Source organism: Scyliorhinus torazame, chromosome 11, assembly GCF_047496885.1.
Source record: "Scyliorhinus torazame isolate Kashiwa2021f chromosome 11, sScyTor2.1, whole genome shotgun sequence".
NCBI classification, from domain to species: domain Eukaryota; kingdom Metazoa; phylum Chordata; class Chondrichthyes; order Carcharhiniformes; family Scyliorhinidae; genus Scyliorhinus; species Scyliorhinus torazame.
Genome location: NC_092717.1, coordinates 63831432 through 63854860, shown reverse-complemented (window position 1 = coordinate 63854860; position 23429 = coordinate 63831432). Strand labels below are relative to the sequence as shown.

At 48.6% G+C, this 23429-nt stretch overlaps 1 protein-coding gene across 3 annotated transcripts in view; it reads left to right on the top strand.

Annotated features, from left to right (window-relative positions):
- Window positions 1-23429, top strand: part of pde1ca (phosphodiesterase 1C, calmodulin-dependent a) — a 1198716-nt gene that overhangs the window by 528432 nt on the left and 646855 nt on the right. For all 3 annotated transcript variants that reach the window (XM_072467371.1, XM_072467370.1, XM_072467372.1), the window contains exons 5-6: window positions 10173-10239; window positions 13847-13963. In XM_072467371.1, the coding sequence (XP_072323472.1) occupies window positions 10173-10239; window positions 13847-13963 (184 nt within the window). The remainder of the gene's footprint in view (window positions 1-10172; window positions 10240-13846; window positions 13964-23429) is intronic.

The following is a 23429-nucleotide window of genomic DNA, read 5'->3' as shown; positions in this document are numbered from 1 at the left end:
CTGCCGCCCTCCATGATTTTGGCTTCACGATCGATTCTCCGCCTAATTGCCTTTCCCGATTTTGACTTTGGTCCACGGAGAACCCTGCTATTTGGTCTGGTGCCGGAGTTGAATTGCACCAGTTTTACCCACTATCGGGTAACACCCCTCCCCTTTTGCCGCACACCCTGCCCTGCCAGAGGTTCCCAGATGAGGATTGGATGGCTATTGCCTGTCAAGTTCAAACATCTGAAGGACAATTGTCTTGCACTGGGAATGATCTGAAAATGCAACTTAAATTCTAAACTTCGGATGGTTCCGATTGTGTTACAGCAGTAGTTGCCCAGAGAAAGTTAGAACAATTAAAACAATTAAAAAGTATGCGGTATTGACCTCATCCGCCCTCTGCATGGTACATCATCCAGCCCCCCACTACACCCACCCAACTTCCCACAGGAAACCCCAGGGCCCCTGCTTTCCAATCTCCTTTGATGCCAACTCAATGACTATTCCACCAGAAGTTACAGGCTGATGTTTCATTGTCACTACAGAATGCAAAATTAGGCAGATTCTACACTGAGGACTCCTTGAACATATCCCATTATTCCCTGTAAATGTAGAGTGCCTGAACGTGCCACATTCCTTCCTACAAATTGACAGTTCTTGAGCATAGCCCATTTTTTTCCCCCACAAATTGAAATCATCTGAACAAAATGCATTCTTCCCTGTAAATTGTAAGTGCCTTATTCTACTCCACACTTCTCCAGAGATTGAGTGTGCTGGAGCATATCCAATTATTCCCTGTAAATGGGCAATGCCTGAACATTCTAGCCAGTCTGTTCGGTTCACATTAAGATTTTACTGCATTTTGCAACCATTGCTTTTCTTGGGAGTGTTAATCATGAAATAATATAGGGGTGGATTCTCCGCCGCCCACTGCCGGTAATAGGGTTCACAATATGGTACATGGTCCATCTAGCTAAAGATGTTTATAAACATCTAGTTACAACTGACAGGTACTCAACATATCAAAAGTAATTATGTGCTTTCGGCTGAGAAAAAGAGGAAGTGAAAGCGCTCAACTCTGAGGCGTTTATAAACACTGTGGTTAGCTTCACAGCAGGATACTTGAGACGCATTCAAGCATGAAGGGAAATGGCAACAAATAATCCAGACACTTGGCTGTCTGGAAGCTATTACCCTGTCAGTTACAGCCGACTTAAAGCTATTCCTCTTTGAAAGTGAATAGACGCCTCACAGATCAAAATGGATCTGTGGACGTTTAAAGCCTTGTGATGTGGTTTGGCTTTCTATGAAGTAACAGTTGCTGCTTTCTACACTTCTGTCTGAGGCAGCAGGTGTAAGGGACACAGGTCAGTGTAAAAACAGTGATTCTTCACTGTTTTGGCCTGAAATGCTCTTTAGCTTCCAGGCAAGGGTGACTGAAGTTGAGGTCTCTGATATGAGGGTCTCTGATGGGGGATCTGATGTGGGGGTCTGATGAAAGGGTCCTGATGGCAGTCTGATATGGGGGTCTGATACGGGGGTCCAATGGGGGGTCAGGTCACCCTCATGCATGCATTCTGCTTTGTGGGGTGACGCAAAATTCCCCTACTTGTCAATGGGGGGCAGAACTTGCATTGTGAAGGGGGGCCAGCTGCTGGATCTCAGCACCGAGCAGCCCGCTCAAAATGCTGGACTGAATTCCTCGAACTCTTCACCTTGCATAGATTTGTGTGGCAAGGAGAGTGAATTGTTCCTCGGAGCTGCTCTTTGCTCCAATGTAGACCAGGAGTGATTCTACTCTGGCAGGAGAACTTAATCTCCTAAAAGGAGAATCCTATCCATAATTGAATAGTTTCATAAAGGAAAGCTCTGCAACTGGAACGTTAGGGTGTGACAATCCTCATGGAGATCCATCAGGCAAACATATCAAATTTACCGATAGATCCCCAAATTAAGAAATTACCAACAAGATTTTACTTTTTGTAACTTTAACTTCAACATAAATCAGAATCAATATAAGCTAAACATGAATTGAGGACTTCCAGTAACGACAGGTAGGAGAAGGTCATACATAAGGTGGCTCCCGCCGTGGTCTTTGTTTTTGAATTTTAACGGCCACCATATGGAATAAGGAATATGTCAGCGAAAATATGTCAAAATCCATGAAGAAGGTTGGTGGTCAGAAGATAACAGGAAGTAATCCTTCGCAAAGCCAAGCAGGGGGGGAAGGCAGTGGATGTGGCCGCCCATATTACGCCGGACACGCTGACTGAGGTAATGGCGCAGGAGCTTTTAAAACAGTTTGTGAAGCATTTTGAGGAGAAGGGCAGGGTGATGATGGAAACCCTTAAGCGGTCAATTGAGAAAGCACTTGGTCTGATTCGGGAGAAGCAGAATAAATTTCGGTGGTGAAGGAGCATGGAGATGTGCTGAAGGGTGTGGAGGTTGCCTCGTCGCGCCATGGTGATTGAATCAACTCATTGGAAGCTGAGATGTTGTTAGCGGAGGAGAGGAACAAGACACTGAGGGCAAAAGTAGATGACATGGAGAACAGGTCGAGAAGACAGAACCTCAGAATTGTGGGGCCACCGGAAGGGGAGGGCCTGAAGCCAACAGTACTTTTCTGAGATGTTTGTCAAGCTTGTCGGGGTTACGGATGATTGGTCTCTCCAGAGTTGGATCTGGCCCACTGAGTGTGGTGATATGCCTATGGACTATATCATAGTTGGATGGTGTGCGACTTCCAGCCAACAGGCAGTACAAACACACCATGCGGTCTCGAGACCAAGGTCATGTGACCGGTGCATCGGATATAAACGGAGACACATCGTCCAGAAGAAGATTGAGAGGGTAATACGATGTACATGTGAATGGTCAGTGCTAGGTGCAAGTTCCAGAGGAATAGTTACCAGACTTGCTGATAATGCGCGCTGTGTCAGATTGCTATCTTACCACACGAGACTGAATAAAAGATTCTGGTTTGGCCAAGTCAAAGTGTTTGGTGAGTTCCTTCGTGAAGTGCAAGGACCAAACACAACACTGAGTACTCTGGCAGAAGCTTCGGGCAAACAAACCACCGCAGGCGGTGATTATTGAATTCTGCAGCCTCCAGGAGAAGGAGCGTGTCCTGCAAAGGGCCAAAGTGAATTGGGACTTGAATTGGAAAGGAAGCATCATCAGAATGTATGAAGATATCGGAGTGGAGTGGCGAAACGGCATGGGGCTTTTAATAAAGCAAAGTCAGTGCTTTTCAGGACTGGAGTTTAATGTAGAGAAGTGTGAGGTGATTCACTTTGGAAGGAATAACAGGAATGCGGAATATTTGGCTAATGGTAAAGTTCTTGAAAGTGTGGATGAGCAGAGGGATCTAGGTGTCTATGTACATAGATCCCTGAAAGTTGCCACCCAGGTTGATAGGGTTGTGAAGAAGGCCTATGGAGTGTTGGCCTTTATTGATAGAGGGATTGAGTTCCGGAGTCAGGAGGTCATGTTGCAGCTGTACAAAACTCTGGTACGGCCGCATTTGGAGTATTGCGTACAGTTCTGGTCACCGCATTATAGGAAGGACGTGGAGGCTTTGGAGCGGGTGCAGAGGAGATTTACCAGGATGTTGCCTGGTATGGAGGGAAAATCTTATGAGGAAAGGCTGATGGACTTGAGGTTGTTTTCGTTGGAGAGAAGAAGGTTAAGAGGAGACTTAATAGAAGCATACAAAATGATCAGGGGGTTAGATAGGGTGGACAGTGAGAGCCTTCTCCCGCGGATGGAAATGGCTGGCACGAGGGGACATAGCTTTAAACTGAGGGGTAATAGATATAGGACAGAGGTCAGAGGTAGGTTCTTTACGCAAAGAGTGGTGAGGCCGTGGAATGCCCTACCTGCTACAGTAGTGAACTCGCCAACATTGAGGGCATTTAAAAGTTTAATGGATAAGCATATGGATGATAATGGCATAGTGTAGGTTAGATGGCTTTTGTTTCGGTGCAACATCGTGGGCCGAAGGGCCTGTACTGCGCTGTATCGTTCTATGTTCTATGGAGTCAGGTTTGGAGTGGTGTACCCGACGAGGCTGAGTGGGTCTTTTTGGTTGAAAGATCATTTTTGCAATACGTCGGAAGAGGCAGAGGCTTATGTCAAGGAACATGGTCTTGATTAAATATATTTGATTGGGACTTTAATGGGGCCGGTAGAGAGGGGCTAGTTTGAGATGTGTTGTAGTTTGTATCTGTTGTATGTATGTTGGGGATTGAGGGGGTGACAGTTGTCAGAGTTATGTGGAGGTCAGGGTAACAGTATGTGGAATGTATGGCCCCTGGGGGGACTTTAGATATTATAAGAGTCTTGGACTTTTGTAACTATTCCATAGTTGGAATGTGTTGGGGAGTGTTGTTTTTCTTTGTTCTTTGAGCATGCACCCTGGGTGGGGAGTTTCCTTTGCTAGATGTAAGGTTTCAGCTGGTGAACGGGAATGATGTGGGGAGAGGGGCTGTGGCTTGTTGGACCTGCTTGCTCAAGGTTCAGTGAACCTAGCTCATTTGTTTGGTGGAGGGAGGGGGAGAGAGGATGGAGTCCTGTCTCTGGAAAGCTTGTTTTCAGATTTGTCTGGGCTTTTCTTTGTCTCGTCTTCGGGGCGAGTTTGGTGGCTGTCTTGGGTGGGTCCTGGGCTTGGGCAGCTGGAGGTGGTGACCTTTGTCTTTTATCATTCGGTCACAGATGGTGGGGGGGTGGGTGGGGGATCGGGATGGTTTATGTTTTTGTTTTCAAGGGTAGGGGTTTGGAAAGGGTATTTCGTTTGTATGGATTTGTTTATTTTGTGTTTTATAAAATGAAAACTTTAATCAAAATATTTTCCGAAAAAAATTAAACATGAATAAACAGATAAATCATGGTTGGTATGAACTATAAATTGCACATGCAATAGCAACCTTTATGGTTCCTGTGTCAGCCACATCTTAAACACAGCTAAGGTGTTTATTTGGAATTCTCTGCTTTACTTTGACTGAAGGGTATATTCTGTAACACAACCATCTTGTAAAGTTTAATATTCATGGTTAGGGTTGCACTTTACATTGTAACTACAGAACTGGAGACGTAAAGAGCTTTTAATAGACAAAACACTTAATTGCACTATAAACACAAATGCCTTCAAAATGCAACTTATGCAAATTATAAACTGAGTTTATAGCACTGAGTGCTGAATTTGGTGCATTTGAGTGTGATAGTGAGAGTTTGGTGACCAAGTTAGGTGAGGAGGGAGTAAGGCGCTCCTTTCATTTTGTTTCCGACATTTCCGCAAAGAGTGCGAAGAGAGCCAGGAGTTTACAGAAAGTGTAGCTGACTGGGAGCAAGGTCGGAGGGCGGAGATCTAGTTAGTCCACAGGGCAGCTATATTCTGTCAGGTAAGAGGGGATGGAGGCTAGGCCAGTTACATGCTCCTCCTGTAGGATGTGGGTGGTGAGGGATACCACCGGTGTCCCCGCTGACTATACCTGCGGGAAGTGCACCCAACTTCAGCTCCTCAAAGACCGTGTTAGGGAACTGGAGCTGAAGCTGGATGAACTTCGGATCATCCGGGAGGCAGAGGGGGTGATTGAGAAGAGTTACAGGGAGGTAACCACACCCAAGGTACAGGACAAGAATAGCTGGGTTACAGTCAGGGGGAAAAAAACAAACAGGCAGAAAGTGCAGGGATCCCTCGTGGCCGTTCCCCTTCAAAACAAGTATACCGTTTTGGATGCTGTTGGGGGGGATGACCTACCGGGGGAAGGCCCTAGCGGCCAGGTCTCTGGCACTGAGTCTGGCTCTGGGGCTCAGAAGGGAAGGGGGGAGAATAGTAAAGCAATAGTTGTAGGAGATTCAATGGTTAGGGGAATAGATAGGAGATTCTGTGGTCGCGAGCGAGACTCCCGGAAGGTATGTTGCCTCCCGGGTGCCAGGGCCAGGGATGTCTCGGATCGTGTCTTCAGGATCCTTAAGGGGGAGGGTGAGCAGCCAGAAGTCGTGGTGCACATTGGTACCAACGACATAGGTAGGAAAAGGGGTGTGGAGGTAATAAACAAGTTTAGGGAGTTAGGCTGGAAGTTAAAAGCCAGGACAGACAGAGTTGTCATCTCTGGTTTGTTGCCGGTGCCACGTGATAGCGAGGCTAGGAATAGGGAGAGAGTGCAGTTGAACACGTGGCTGCAGGAATGGTGTAGGAGGGAGGGCTTCAGGTATTTGGATAATTGGAGCGCATTCTGGGGAAGGTGGGACCTGTACAAGCAGGACGGGTTGCATCTGAACCAGAGGGGCACCAATATCCTGGGAGGGAGGTTTTCTAGTACTCTTCGGGAGGGTTTAAACTAATTTGGCAGGGGAATGGGAACCGGATTTGTAGTCCAGCAACTAAGGTAGCCGATATTCAGGACGCCAAAGCATGTAATGAGGCAGTGGGGAAGGGAACACTGACAAAGGAGAGTACTTGCAGGCACGGAGAGGGGTTGAAGTGTGTATACTTCAACGCAAGAAGCATCAGGAATAAGGTGGGTGAACTTAAGGCATGGATCGGTACTTGGGACTACGATGTGGTGGCCATCACGGAAACTTGGATAGAAGAGGGGCAGAAATGGTTGTTGGAGGTCCCTGGTTATAGATGTTTCAATAAGATTAGGGAGGGTGGTAAAAGAGGTGGGGGGGTGGCATTATTAATTAGAGATAGTATAACAGCTGCAGAAAGGCAGTTCGAGGAGTATCAGCCTACTGAGGTAGTATGGGTTGAAGTCAGAAATAGGAAAGGAGCAGTCACCTTGTTAGGAGTTTTCTATAGGCCCCCCAATAGTAGCAGAGATGTGGAGGAACAGATTGGGAAACAGATTTTGGAAAGGTGCAGAAGTCATAGGGTAGTAGTCATGGGCGACTTTAACTTCCCAAATATTGAGTGGAAACTCTTTAGATCAAATAGTTTGGATGGGGTGGTGTTTGTGCAGTGTGTCCAGGAAGCTTTTCTAACGCAGTATGTAGATTGTCCGACCAGAGGAGGGGCAATATTGGATTTAGTACTGGGTAATGAGCCAGGGCAAGTGATAGATTTGTTAGTGGGGGAGCATTTTGGAGATAGTGACCACAATTCTGTGACTTTCACTTTAGTAATGGAGAGGGATAGGTACGTGCAACAGGGCAAGGTTTACAATTGGGGGAAGGGTAAATACGATGTTGTCAGACAAGAATTGAAGTGCATAAGTTGGGAACATAGGCTGGCAGGGAAGGACACAAATGAAATGTGGAACTTGTTCAAGGAACAGGTGCTACGTGTCCTTGATATGTATGTCCCTGTCAGGCAGGGAAGAGATGGTCGAGTGAGGGAACCATGGTTGACAAGAGAGGTTGAATGTCTTGTTAAGAGGAAAAAGGTGACTTATGTAAGGCTGAGGAAACAAGGTTCAGACAGGGCATTGGAGGGATACAAGATAGCCAGGAGGGAACTGAAGAAAGGGATTAGGAGAGCTAAGAGAGGGCATGAACAATCTTTGGCGGGTAGGATCAAGGAAAACCCCAAGGCCTTTTACACATATGTGAGAAATATGAGAATGACTAGAGCGAGGGTAGGTCCGATCAAGGACAGTAGCGGGAGATTGTGTATTGAGTCTGAAGAGATAGGAGAGGTCTTGAACGAGTACTTTTCTTCTGTATTTACAAATGAGAGGGGCGATATCGTTGGAGAGGACAGTGTGAAACAGATTGGTAAGCTCGAGGAAATACTTGTTAGGAAGGAAGATGTGTTGGGCATTTTGAAAAACTTGAGGATAGACAAGTCCCCCGGGCCTGACGGGATATATCCAAGGATTCTATGGGAAGCAAGAGATGAAATTGCAGAGCCGTTGGCAATGATCTTTTCGTCCTCACTGTCAACAGGGGTGGTACCAGGGGATTGGAGAGTGGCAAATGTCGTGCCCCTGTTCAAAAAAGGGACTAGGGATAACCCTGGGAATTACAGGCCAGTTAGTCTTACTTCGGTGGTAGGCAAAGTAATGGAAAGGGTACTGAAGGATAGGATTTCTGAGCATCTGGAAAGACACTGCTTGATTAGGGATAGTCAGCACGGATTTGTGAGGGGTAGGTCTTGCCTTACAAATCTTATTGAATTCTTTGAGGAGGTGACCAAGCATGTGGATGAAGGTAAAGCAGTGGATGTAGTGTACATGGATTTTAGTAAGGCATTTGATAAAGTTCCCCATGGTAGGCTTATGCAGAAAGTAAGGAGGCATGGGATAGTGGGAAATTTGGCCAGTTGGATAACGAACTGGCTAACCGATAGAAGTCAGAGAGTGGTGGTGGATGGCAAATATTCAGCCTGGATCCCAGTTACCAGTGGCGTACCGCAGGGATCAGTTCTGGGTCCTCTGCTGTTTGTGATTTTCATTAATGACTTGGATGAGGGAGTTGAAGGGTGGGTCAGTAAATTTGCAGATGATACGAAGATTGGTGGAGTTGTGGATAGTAAGGAGGGCTGTTGTCGGCTGCAAAGAGACATAGATAGGATGCAGAGCTGGGCTGAGAAGTGGCAGATGGAGTTTAACCCTGAAAAGTGTGAGGTTGTCCATTTTGGAAGGACAAATATGAATGCGGAATACAGGGTTAATGGTAGAGTTCTTGGCAATGTGGAGGAGCAGAGAGATCTTGGGGTCTATGTTCATACATCTTTGAAAGTTGCCACTCAAGTGGATAGAGCTGTGAAGAAGGCCTATGGTGTGCTCGCGTTCATTAACAGAGGGATTGAATTTAAGAGCCGTGAGGTGATGATGCAGCTGTACAAAACTTTGGTAAGGCCACATTTGGAGTACTGTGTACAGTTCTGGTCGCCTCATTTTAGGAAGGATGTGGAAGCTCTGGAAAAGGTGCAAAGAAGATTTACCAGGATGTTGCCTGGAATGGAGAGTAGGTCTTACGAGGAAAGGTTGAGGGTGCTAGGCCTTTTCTCATTAGAACGGAGAAGGATGAGGGGCGACTTGATAGAGGTTTATAAGATGATCAGGGGAATAGATAGAGTAGACAGTCAGAGACTTTTTCCCCGGGTGGAACAAACCATTACAAGGGGACATAAATTTAAGGTGAAAGGTGGAAGATATAGGAGGGATATCAGAGGTAGGTTCTTTACCCAGAGAGTAGTGGGGGCATGGAATGCACTGCCTGTGGAAGTAGTTGAGTCGGAAACATTAGGGACCTTCAAGCAGCTATTGGATAGGTACATGGATTACGGTTAAATGATATAGTGTAGATTTATTTGTTCTCAAGGGCAGCACGGTAGCATTGTGGATAGCACAATTGCTTCACAGCTCCAGGGTCCCAGGTTCGATTCCGGCTTGGGTCACTGACTGTGTGGAGTCTGCACGTCCTCCCCGTGTCTGCGTGGGTTTCCTCCGGGTGCTCCGGTTTCCTCCCACAATCCAAAGATGTGCAGGTTAGGTGAATTGGCCAATGATAAATTGCCCTTAATGTCCAAATTGCCCTTGGTGTTGGGTGAAGGTGTTGAGTTTGGGTAGGGTGCTCTTTCCAAGAGCCGGTGCAGACTCAAAGGGCCGAATGGCCTCCTTCTGCACTGTAAATTCAATGATAATCTATGATTAATCTAGGACAAAGGTTCGGCACAACATCGTGGGCCGAAGGGCCTGTTCTGTGCTGTATTTTCTATGTTCTATGTTCTATGTTCTATGTTCTATATTTTCCTGTAGTTTTGCTGCAGATATTTCCACATTGGACATTCAAGGGGAGAAAATTAATCACACAGGTCCACATTGCGTTCTTCAATTACACCAACAAGTAGTGCTTCGCAAACAAATCCCTCCCCCTAAAGCATTTCAGAATAGTCAGCAAATTAAAGGTGGATGCATAGCAAAATGCAAGTGGATTTCAATTTTGTTAATTAACAATCTACCAATGCTTGGGTAAAACTGACCATTAATTTGCTCTCCTTACGTTCCAGCATTATTTCTGTATTTTCCCATACTGCCTATCAGCTTTTTTTATTGCAGGGATAAAGGAAAATGTTTTGTTGACAAGGAGGGGGCAATGACAAATACTTGTTTACTGTTAAAAAAAAAGCATCCCTCCTGATTTAGGCCTGAAGTGTCATTTTGCAATAATTCAAGCATGACCAATGCTGCTGACACAAATTTGCATTACATCTTTGTTTTTGAACTTTTCCTGAACAGAATGTATAGGCGTACGTCAAATATGGTTGGACTAAGCTACCCTCCTTCAGTCATCGATGTGTTAAAGGTATTTTTTTGACTTTTGCTTTCCTTGCTCTGTGATAATCTCACACCCTTTTCAAACCATTACAAGTCAAACTTTGTGAGTCTGTGCCTGCAATGAAGGCTATTGTTTGACAATGACCGATCACAGAATTAGCCACTGAGGGAAACATTTTCAATTTGCATCTTTATCCTGATTAATTTTAATTGGAAAATTGTGATCGATGCAAGTTGAATCCACTGATCTTCGTGTTTGATGGTCTATTCAGTAGGGTGAAGCCAGGAATTGGAAGCTGAATGCTTCAAGTTGACTCTGTATGTGTTTTTTCACAAATTAATTTTGTTATTTTTCTCCCTGACACACGAGTTACTCCCAAAATCATGCCCGTGTTAACTGATTGCTCCAAAATCTTATCTACAGGGCATTGAATCATATTTAATGTTTTAAATAATGAATTTATGAAAAGATACAAGTTAAGCCTAGATTTTTGACACTGGGTTGTTCAAATTGGTGTTGAACTTGTCTGGATTTTGAATGCTTGAATTTCTTTTTTTAAATAAATTTAGAGTACCCAATTACTTTTTTCTAATTAAGGGACGATTTAGCATGGCCGATCTACCTACACTGCTTGTGGGGGTGAGACCCATGTAGACACGGGGAGAATGTGCAAACTCCACACGGATAGTGTCCTGGGTCCAGGATTGAAACCAGGTCCTCGGCGGCGCGAGGCAGCAGTGCTAAACACCGCGCCACCGTGCCGCCCCTGAATGTTTGAATTTCTACTGATGGGCGTTAGAAAAACTTGAATGATGAAGAATTAAGCTTCATGTAGATTTGAAAAGTATAGAATAGTATAAATATTGATATTGTAATAGTGTAAAATGGACAAGAGTGAATCAACAACCCATTTTACATATCTTCTGATATTTATTTTGACTCGGAAGTTAATCATTTCTGGATTATCGCCTGAGTTATGTGCAAATTGGCATAGAAACAAACAGATTAGGAAACCTAAAGCTTTGCAAAAGAACTGGTGGGAGGGGGAGGGGGAGGGGAGGAGGGACGGGGGGGGGTGGGTGGGGGGGGGGAGAATGCCATTTCAGGGGACACTGCACCAGAACTACAACACAAAGGAGCTGTGCTGATGGAACACAGGACAGACTAAAGTAAGGGAGAACATACATGGTCAGTGAATAAGCAGAATTATAGAATGGGAGTATAAAAAGATTTTTCAAAAATAAAAAGGAACAAGACAAACTATAACTTTCCAGTTGCACACACCCATTTTCTTGCAGCGTCTTAAGCTTTTTTTACAAGAAAATATGAGTGGGAGTGGTTTACATCAGTAATCTGGTAGGGTGAGGCTTCCTAGACCTGGGAACCGGCTCCAAAACAATTGGGGTGCCATATTTAAAGGGCGCACCAATCAGCGCTGCAGCCTTACGATCCACAGAGCCCATCACGGACGTATCGGGGTTTCTCCCCCACCACCAACAATCCTTGCCAGCATACAGCTGCCAATATTCGTTGGCAGCATCTACCGATCGTGCCAAAGATTCTTGCCAGCATTGCAAACCCCCACTAACACCGCAGATGTATCGCCGGTACTCGCCCCCTATTCCCCTTCAGCATCTGCTATCTCACCACCCAACACCATCACTGCACTCCTTCCCATGGGGCTCCCACTAGGATCTACCCCTGGAGCTACCCCCTGACACATATTGGCACTGCCAGATTGGCACAGTGTCAACCTGGCAGTGCAAGCCTTTCCCAGAGGGCAGTGCCAGGGAACTGCTCAGGTATGACAATCTCCCCCTCCCCCTTCCCAGGAGATATACTGTGCCCCCGGAGTGATCCACTCGACTGCCTCACGTCTGACAAAACCTGTTGTAAACGAGGTATGAATATTTTAGTGGTGGGGGGGGATCATTTGGCACGGAGGCTTCCAATCACGTGTAAATGCTTTCACATTTTGTAATTGATGTTCATGCCTTCTTATGACACCGCTAGTCAGGGGCTGGAGAAATCAGGAGATGCAATCTCTCCGGCCAATATCGAGTTTCTCGATTCTTGCAAGATTTTCTACCGGCACCGCTGATTCTGCGGATGGCAAATGCGGGCTCAAGATCACATCCTTAATAACTACATTTAAAATAAAAGGACAAATATTCAATAAGCTAATTGAACAGAAAGAAAATAAAACCCTTTGCTCAGTGCATTCCATTCATACATTTTAAAGAAATCTAGAAAAGAGAGAGCAGAAACATTTGGCGGAATGTTCCCAAAAAATCACCAAGTGTCATTTCGGTAATGAAAATCGGTGTGGCTTGCACCATCTGTTCTGGCACGATTCCGATTGCAGTCTTCCCGCACTTAGTCATTTTTTTGGACGAGTGCATGTTTTACTCGGCATTGCGAGGGGCGGGGCCTAAACATGCCACAATCTCAAAGTTAAGTGACAGGCCCTTTTCCCCACACACAACAGACACTGCGCTCCCCGCAGACAAGGTGAACTACCCGAACGCTTGACCACAGAGAAGATAACCTCCCTCGCCCACCACAAAATATCGGGGTCATACCCCCCGACACCACGCAGGCACAGGGTTACTCAATCCCATCCCCACGCAATTGGCAACATCAGGCTCACCCTGCAGGCACTTAGCTTTGGGACTGCCAAAAGCCCCGCCACTCATGCGCCCTCGTTTGTGGCTCACCCCTTTTGTACCCAACCCTTCATGCCCTGCTCCCTTCAGACGGCATACCCCCTTCAGGCCCCACCATTTGGCAATGCTCCTTGGCGCTGCCCCTGGTAGTGCCAACCTGTCACAACCAGGTTGGCAATGCCATGGTTCTGCCCTGTCATGTCCATGATCACCCACTGCATCAATGGCCCTTGCGCCCCTGGCACAGTCGTAATATCTGGCCTCAATTTGTGTCGACCAGTAGTGATTCGTGTCGGTGCATTGCCACGCCTATGGGTGGGAACGTATCACATACCAGCGTCAAACCTACTTTGAATATTACAATCTATTTAAATACATGGTAATCGGGTGCAAACATTACAAACATTGGGAGGGCCTGGGAACATCACAAACTGTTTGGCTCCTGGGGTAAATTCCATTTCAGGGTTCACCTGGACTTTTCCCGACATGGCGGGATTTGCGCTGGGTGCAACTCAGCTGGAAAATTTCCCCCATTATTACACCTAATGAGTGAGATAGTGCATGCGTGGGAACTACCAACTAGCCATCTGAACACCAGAGAAAGGAAAGATAATTGGATTCTGACTAAAGGAGAAAATAAAAAATGGGTAAACAGTGGTTAGCACTGCTGCCTCACAGCAGCGACTCGGGTTCGATTCGGACCACGGGTATCTGTCTGTCTGCATGGGTTCAGCCTGGGTGCTCCAGTTTCCTCCCACAGTCCAAAGATGTCCAGGTTAGGTGGATTGACCATGCTAAATTGGCCCTAGGTGGGTTTACAGGGATAGTGTGAGGTTTGGGCCAAGGTAGGGTGCTCTTCCAGAGGGTTGGTGTAGACTCGATGTGCTGAATGGCCTTCTGCATTGTAGGGTTTCTATGATGATAGGCAATCAGTCTGATAAAGTGTCTTCCTGTGCTTTGTTTTGCAGAATGTAGATAAATGCACCTTCAATGTTTTTGCATTGCACGAGGCCAGTGGAGAACATGCACTCAAATTCATTGTTTATGATCTTTTCACCAGATATGATCTCATCAGTCATTTCAAGGTTAGTGCTTAACCTCTTGGTCTGCTTGAATATGCAATCACTTACACTCATGACGAAGTGACTTACATGCTGCAGTGAAAAATGCAGAAAAGCCCAACCCAACTGCATTCAGAAAATATGCATTATGCCATATGAATCCTTATGGTATTGCTCAATACGAAGTATCGCCTAAAATGCAGTTTATAATTGGACCAGAACATGTAGATGTCATTCACTCTCCATTTTAAATAATTTCCACGGGGTCTTCCTGATGGTTAACTGTGACTTCAGTGGCAGATCAGCAAAATCATAGAGAATTATGTAATTAATAAATATCCTGTATTTCTGCAGTTTCTCCGAGTTTCCATTGAAATTATCATTTTTAATTTATCCATTTGTGGGATAATGGATCATTGCTAAGGCTGGCAATGATTGCATGCCCGTAACTGCTCTTGTGAATCCACCATTTTAAACCAATATTGTCCATGTGGTGAATGTGCATCCAGAGTACAGTTAGGTTGAAAGTTCCAAGATTTTAACCAAGTAAGGATGCAGTGATAAATATTGAAGTCGGGATGATGGATGACTTGGAGGGAACCATTCAGGAGGTTATTTTCAAGAACCTGATGTCCTGATCCTTCTAAATGATAAAGGTCATGGCTTTCAGAGTTGTCGCAGTGCATCTTCTAGATGGCACACTCTGCAGACATATTGCATTGGTGGTAGAAGGAGTGCACACTTCAGGTGGTGAGATGGGTACCGCCAAGCAGGTTGCTTTGTCCTGGATGCTCTTGAGCTTCTTGAATGTTGTTGGAACTGTATTCATCCAGACAAGTGGAGAGTATTCCATCACAGTCCCAACATATGCCTTATGAATGGGGAAGTGGCATTGGAGAGCCCAATGGGCGTGATTCTCACCTACCCGGCGGGGCGGGGGGTCCCGGCGGGATGGAGTGGCATGAACCACTCCGGCGTCAGGCCGCCCCAAAGGTATGGATTTCTCCGCACCTTTTGGGGCCAAGCCCTCACCTTTAGGGGACAGGCCCGCACCGGAGAGGTTGCTGTCCCGCTGGCTGGCGTGGAATGCCTTTGGCGCCACGTCAGCCAGGGCCGAAGGGACTCCGTCGGCTGGCGGAAGTCCGCACATGCGCGGGAGCGTCAGCAGCTGCTGACGTCATCCCCGCGCATGCGCGGGGGGGGTTCCACTCCGCGTCGGCCATTGTGGAGGCTATGGCTGACGCGGAGGGAAAAGAATGCCCCCACGGCACAGGCCCGCCCGCGGATCGGTGGGCCCCGATCGCGGGCCAGGCCACCGTGGGGGCACCCCCCGGGGCCAGATCGCTCCGTGCCCTCCCCCAGGACCCCGGAGGCCGCTCGTGCCGCCTGGTCCTGCCGGTAAGGGAGGTGGTTTGATTCACCCCGGCGGGACAGGCCCATCGCAGGCCGGAGAATCGGCGGGGGGGGGGCCCGCCGAACGGCGCGGCGCGATTCCCGCCCCAGCCGAATCTCTGATGCCGGAGAATTCGGCGGCCGGCAGGGGCGGGATTCAAACCGCCCCCCGGCGATTCACCGACCCGCCGGGGGGTTGGAGAATCCCGCCCCACATGTGAGATTATGGATGCATGAAAATCAGCCTCTGGCCAACTCCTGTATTCGTCTTGGATTTGTTTATTGTCACATGTACTGAAAAGTGAAAAGTATTTTTCTGCGAGCAGCTCAAACAGATAATTTAGTACATGAAAATAAAACAAAATAAAAATAAAATACATAAGAGGGCAACACAAGGTACACAATGTAAACACATAGACACCGGCATCGGGTGAAGCATAAAGGAGTGTAGAATTAATCAGGTCAATCCCTAAGAGGGTTGTTTAGGAGTCTGGTAACAGCGGAGAAGAAGCTGTTTTTGAACCTGTCGTGTGTGTTCTCAGACTTTTGTATCTCCTGCCCGATGGAAGAAGTTGGAAGAGTGAGTAAGCCGGGTGGGAGGGGTCTTTGATTATGCTGCCCGCTTTCCCCAGGCAGCGGGAGGTGTAGATAGAGTCAATGGATGGGAGGCAGGTTCGTGTGATGGACTGGGCTGTGTGCACGATTCTCTGAAGTTTCTTGCGGTCATGGGCTGAGCAGTTGCCATACCAGGCTGTGATGCAGCCAGATAGGATGCTTTCTGTGGTGCATCTGTAAAAGTTGGTAAGTGTTAGTGTGGAAATGCCGAATTTCCTTAATTTCCTGAGGAAGTATAGGCGCTGTTGTGCTTTCTTGGTGGTAGTGTCGACGTGGGTGGGATCAGGAAGGACATTAAGGACACCCCCTCTTATCAGGTTATGTGGCACCAGCACTGTTATTACAGGCCAGGGAACTCCAAAGTGTATCATGGAGTTCACCTGACCCATAACTTTGAATAGATTTTGGTTATGGAGCACAAGGGCCCACTTTACAGGTGTGGTGCAACAGAGAGCGAAAATGTTTATTCTATAAATCCAGTTCACATTTTTAAACACACACAGCAAACATCTTAGCAGCTATCAACAAAAAGTTTCCCCCCAAGGAATACAGTACTCTATACGTAACCCTTAATCTTTCCTTGCAACATCCATAAGCCAAATACCCTCTTCAACACAGACATCAGGTTTAAATTCTCTACTGAGAGCAGTTGTCACTTTTAGATCAGCAAGTGACTTGAAGACATTCCTTTCATACAGAGAGAGACCAGAATTACACCTGGTTTCTCTGGATGCAGCTCCCAATCTGCAAAATGTAACCAAACACATCCTGTAGCTGCCAGCCCAAAACGAAAGTAAAGCAGACAGACAGCCCAGCTCCACCCATACTCTGACATCACTGCAGCTATTTGATAAACCCCATTTCTCAAACGTACACCCACTACAGCTATTTGATAAACATCCATTTCTTAAAGGTACTCTCAGATGACTGTGCTAAATGGGGTAGATTCAAAAAAGATCCAGTAGCTCAAAACTGGGCATCCATGAGAAACTGTGGACCATCAGCAGTCAGTGAATTGTATTCCAGTGAATGAATCTAAACCTGACACATCCAGTAGCATAGTGGCACAGTGGTTAGTGCTCCTGCTCACGACACCAGGGACCGGGATTTGATTTCATCCTTGGGTGACTGTGTACATCATAGCCCACTACCAGAAAGGAATGAATGGCTTGTAGCTAAGAATCTTAGGGGTTAAAACACAGGTTACAGCTGTTCTCCGAAGAGGAATGGACACATGGAGCTTCCAGGTAAGTGTACTTTTTTTCACTGCCCCTGACTGGACTTCGCTCTAGGTTCCAGACAAGGTTCTCTTTTCTGGGGGGTTGGGGGGGGGGGGGGGGCAATTCTGCTGGGGAGGTATCCCTTTCGTCAGGAGGTCCTGGTGAGGGGTCCCTTTTGTCACGACATCCCTGTGTGGGGATCCCTTTAGTTAGGAGGTCTCTGTGAGAGTTCCTTCAGTTAGAGTATCCCGGGGAAGGTCTCCCTATTACAGGGGTCCCTCGGTGTTCTCCCTCATTTGGGAGACCGTGAGAACAAACAAAGAACAAAGAAATGTACAGCACAGGAACAGGCCCTTCGGCCCTCCAAGCCCGTGCCGACCAAGCTGCCCGACTAAACTACAATCTTCTACACTTCCTGGGTCCATATCCCTCTATTCCCATCCTATTCATGTATTTGTCAAGATGCCCCTTAAATATCACTATCGTCCCTGCTTCCACCACCTCCTCCGGTAGCGAGTTCCAGGCACCCACTACCCTCTGCGTAAAAAACTTGCCTCGTACATCTACTCTAAACCTTGCCCCTCTCACCTTAAACCTATGCCCCCGAGTAATTGACCCCTCTACCCTGGGGAAAAGCCTCTGACTATCCACTCTGTCTATGCCCCTCATGATTTTGTAGACCTCTATCAGGTCTCCCCTCAACCTCCTTCGTTCCAGTGAGAACAAACCGAGTTTATTCAACCGCTCCTCATAGCTAATGCCCTCCATACCAGGCAACATTCTGGTAAATCTCTTCTGCACCCTCTCTAAAGCCTCCACATCCTTCTGGTAGTGTGGTGACCAGAATTGAACACTATACTCCAAGTGTGGCCTAACTAAGGTTCTATACAGCTGCAACATGACTTGCCAATTCTTATACTCAATGCCCCGGCCAATGAAGGCAAGCATGCCATATGCCTTCTTGACTACCTTCTCCACCTGTGTTGCCCCTTTCAATGACCTGTGGACCTGTACTCCTAGATCTCTTTGACTTTCAATACTCTTGAGGGTTCTACCATTCACTGTATATTCCCTAACTGCATTAGACCTTCCAAAATGCATTACCTCACATTTGTGAGGGGGGGGGTCTCACTTGGTAAGGTGTCCTTGGGGAGGGGGGGATGGTCACCTCCCAATACTTGTGGGAAGGGGGGGACCCAGGTAATCTGGGGATGGGGGCTGATTTGCAGTGTGGGGGAGTTGTGGTCAGAAGCAGAACATCGCTATCGGAGCCACCCACTCAGAATGGCAGAGTCTGACAGCGGGATCATCTCGGCAATCCCTCCTATTCCTTGCCATGCATAAATTTGCAAAGAAACAATACGGAATTGCTTCCCGATCTGCGCTCCCAGGGGGATCGTGAATCAGTTGCAATTCTCCTCCAGTAGGAGAACATAGGGCGGGATTCTCCATCCAGCGACGCTGGAATCGCGAAACGCGATTGGGCAGAGATTCGTGGTAAATGCCAGATCTGAGACAGAATGCCATGCTCCGGTGCCTCTTCAGCGGTGTCAATGTGTTCTCATTTGCACATCAGTAAACGCCATTGGCAAATCATTAATGGGCCTGACCCGGTATTCTCCAAGGCCTCCATGAAGCTCCGCCTCCGCCAAGAGAAATTACCGATAGCGAGCTTCACTTGTGGTTACAAAAATCAGGAAACAGGCACCGTGGCTGCTGAGGGTGAGAGAATAGGTAGGATATGTTTCCAGAGACATGACCTTGGGCTGCCGCCCCTGCCACTGCAGGGCTGGCCGGAAGGGGGGGCATCGGTCAGGACCAGGCAGGAGTAGCAGGGGTGATGGGGGACTGACTAGGGCACGGACAATCTTTGCCACGGCCTGCACGGCAACCATCTTGCCCATGGTTGTGCAGAATGACACTGGCTGTATGGGTGCATCCACCTCATCACCCCTGCACTCCCATCCCCCACCCTCCACCCCAATCCCCCCTACAACCGGGCATCACCCTGCCAGCGGGGCATCATGCGGTCCACCTAAGCAGGACACCCACAGTAGCTCCGACAGGAGGAGATGAGATAGGGGACGTAGATCATTCTGCCGGCATGGATAGGACCACGGGTACCCCAGCAGGCACAGATGAGTGCCAGGGCCAAAGACCCCCACAGTGCTGGGCACCGATGGGGCCACGTGTATGGTGCAGATTGCAGAATGCCTGGAGGTACGGACGGGGGGGGGTTTGTTATGCTCTTGTCGTAGCATAAGCTGCTTCCTTGGTGTGCACTTTGACAAAGGATAGTTCAGACTTGGAGATAGCTTTAACACGTTTATTAACTATTAACAATTCTCCTAATTGGATTTGACGCTACTGTTAATCCAGCTATAGCTACTCAGAGTGACTAATCAGTCTGATACAATCCACGTGGTGGGAGTGATGTGTTTCAATCAACCTTGTGTCTGTGCTCACTGAGAGTCTCCACTGGAAAGAGTGTGAGCATGTGTGATGTGATCTTTTATATGGGTTGGTGTAATGTCCTCCTGTGGTAGTGTCACCTCTGTGTGTATCGTGACTGCCCATTGGTCGTGTCCTATCTTACTGACCTATTGGTTGACTGTCTGTGTGTCATGTCTCTGGTGTTCCCTCTAGTGTCTAGCTAGGTGTAGTGTATGTACATTAACCCTTTGTGTACTTACAGTGATGTATATCACCACAGGGGGTGGGGGTGGGAATGAGAGAGGAAGGAAGGGGAAGAGAGTCATGCAGGGGCAGTGGCTGCAGTGCAGGCCGGGATCATAGTGTAACCTGTTAGACTTGGTTCGGAAAGGGGATACGCACCATGTTAACATGTCTGCCTTCCACCCCGACAGTCAGTGATTATTGGAATCCAACGAGGAATGATGGCCTTCACCCTGGCTGTCGCAATGCACTGAGGCTGTCTGAGCAGGAGCTGCTTGAGCAGGGCCCTGCAGTGACGGAGCCTGTCCCAGAGGAACAGGAGCCAGCCGGTGAGGATGGAGAGCCGGCTGCCCAACAGGCCAAGGCGGTGGAGGTGGGAAGGAGGCTCCACATAAGGCCTCATGTGTACAGGCAGCTCCTATCATTCGAGGACCTGCCGGACTCCAGCTGAGCAGGGTCACCCTCAACACTTACATCACAGGGCCCTTCCGGGCACCGAGTGGGGACCTGTCCGAAAACTCACAGACATCGTTGCATAGGTGCACCGCACCGACACCGAGGCACTGTATGCCCGGTTGGCACAATATATCAAGTTTAATGTGGACCGATCCCACTGGATGTCTGAGTAGCAGGGTTCACCACCATCACCAGGTGGCTCCAGGCCCAGGCGGTTTTCGACGGATGAATTTTTCCCTACAAACACTGGCCCATAATAGGATGGTCTTCACAAACCGAAAGGGGTTCAACCCGATAAAAGTGCAGCTTGTGTGTAACCATCAGTTGCCCATCATGCATGGGCATTGTACATGACACCTTCATCCTGGCACACTCAACAGTTCCTGACACTTTCAAGGCACACCGCCTGGTGAAGGGTTGGCTCCTGGGCGACAGGGGCTATCCGCTGTGATCATAGCTGATAACGCCTATCCGGAGGCCACAGACCAACGCGGAGATCCACAACAACGAAGCCCATGCAGAGACCAGGTGCGTGATCGAGCGGTGCATCGGCATTCTGAAGATGCGGTTCAGACTCCTGGACCACTCTGGAGGGGCCCTCCACTATAGCACTAGAAGAATCTCCCACATCTTGGTGGCCTGCTATGTCTTCCATCAGATCAGCACAGCAGAGGGGTGACGTGCTGGAGGAGGAGGATGAGCACCAGGCCTCGTCCGATAAGAGGATGTGGAGAAGGGCAAGGATGCGCAGGGCATGGGGCCCTGGCAGGCAGAGGAGGCCGCACAACATATGCACCTGGGCCGGTGTGCTCGGGACGCCCAAATCGTCTCCAGGTTCAACGATTAGGGGGCCTGGCAGACGGCATGGACATACCATCCCATCCCCCCCCCCCGGGCCGACCAACCCACCCATGACGACCCATCCAACTGCAACCACCCCCTCCCCGCCCACACCCGCCCCCTCCCCCAGCGCCCCCACCATTCCTCTCTGTGATATCTTCCCTGCGAGCACCAGCTCTGGGTTGTCAGTAACAGTGGGTCAGGTCCATGGGATGGAGGGTGATGACAACCCGCTCTGCGATGCGCTCCATTGCTTCGCATCATTTGACAATGCCGGACGCATGTCACGGTAGCACTTTCCTCCAGCCAGCTGGGTGATCCCTGCATGAGAGCAGCCCATTCCATCACGGTCTCACTGAACCCTTGGGGTGGTAGGGATGAGGTGTGGCGGGGGGGTGGGGGGGGAAGGTTGGGTGAGTGGGAAGGGAAGGGGCATGATACCGGGACAATGTCTGGTGTCCGACCTGGAGGCCCCGGCCCGTGGCCATCTCCACCTCCGCCCATCACGCGCCATCCCCATCACCCCCTCTGCAGCAGCCCAGCCGAGCCCATCCCTCACACCCTTCTGAACGAAAACTGAGGCATGTTGGAACTTTTTGTACACATGTGTTTGTTTAACAAAATACAAGTGAACATCGCTTGTTGCGCACATTGAAATTGGCCGGTACAATGTTGTGGGCATCACAGAGACGTGGCTGCAAGGGGATCAAGGCTGGGATCGAAATATACAAGGATATGTGTCCAATCAAAAGGACAGGCAGATGGGCAAATTGGGTGCGCCAGAGACAGGAGGGTGGTGGGGTGGGGGTGGGGCGAACCTAGACGCTGCACTGTTCCAGCACCTCGCCTTGGGGAGCCACCGACATGGCTCCTCCCTTGGGGTGCCCGATGGCCCAGGGACTGCTCTCCACAAACTCCAGAGGCTCCATCACCACCTGTCCTGGAGGCCTGCCCTCGTCTTGGCCAGAGTCTCCATGCTTGTGGCCATGGAGCACAGGGACTGGGCCACGTCCCTCTTGGACTGTGACATGTCAATCAGTGGCTGTGGAACCTCCCTCTGTGACTGGCTCAGGTCAACTAGTGCCCGGGCAATGCTGATGATGTCCTCAGCCATAACCCCTTGTGTGACTGGGCCAAGCTCTGGAGGTCCGCTGCAGTGTAAAGTTGGCCCTGCTACATAGCTGCCTGTGACAGGGCAGCCCCATCCTGTGCCTCGGCCACCGCCCCCCCAGAGTGCCCCAGGCCTTGGACATCTTGACCCATGGCCGATACCATCACCCCAATGCCTCCACCATGGACATAAGACATCGGAGCAGAATTAGGCCACTCGGCCCATCGAGTCTGCTCCGCCATTCAATCATGGCTGATATTTTCTCATCCCCATTCTGTTGCGTACTCCCCCTGATCCCCTTATCCCGGTACCGGAGACTTCGGCGGGGGCGGGATTCACGGCGGCCAACGGCCATTCTCCGACCCGCTGGGGGGGTTGGAGAATGACGCCCCTGATCTCCCTTTGACAAAACCATGCTGACTATTCATGGATACATCCCGTCGCCTTTGATCCCGCTATATCCAGCTGCCTCTTGAATATATTCATATTTTTAGCATCAACTATGTACTGTGGTAATGAATTCCACAGGCTCACCACTCTTTGTGTGAAGAAATGTCTCCTTATCTCTGTCCGAAATGGTTTACCCTGAACCCTCAGTCTGTGACACCTGGTTTTGGACACGCCCATCATTGGTAACATCTTCCCTGCATCTACTTTGTCTAGTCCTGTTAGAATTTTATAAATCTCTATGAGATCCCCCCTCATTCTTCTGAACTCCAGCGAGAACAGTCCCAACCTAGTCAATCTCTCCTCATATGATAGTCCCGTCATCCCTGGAATCAGTCTGGTAAACCTTTGCTGCACTCCCTCGAGAGCAAGAACATGCTTCCTCAGAGAAAGAGACCAAAACTGCACACAATACTCCAAGTGTGGCCTCACCAAGGCCCTGTACAATTGCAGCAACACATCCCGGCTTCTATACTCGAAACCTCTTGCAATGAAGGCCAACATACCATTAGCTTTCTTTACCGCCTGCTGCACCTGCATGCTTACCTTCAGCAGATTGTGCACAAGGACACCCAGGTCTCGCTGCACACTCCCCTCTCCCAATTTACAACCATTCAGGTAGTAATCTGCCTTCCTGTTTTTGCTTCCAAAATGAATAACCTCACACTTATCCAAATTATACTGCATCTGCCATTGGTTTGCCCACTCGCCCAACCTGTCCAGATCTTGCTGT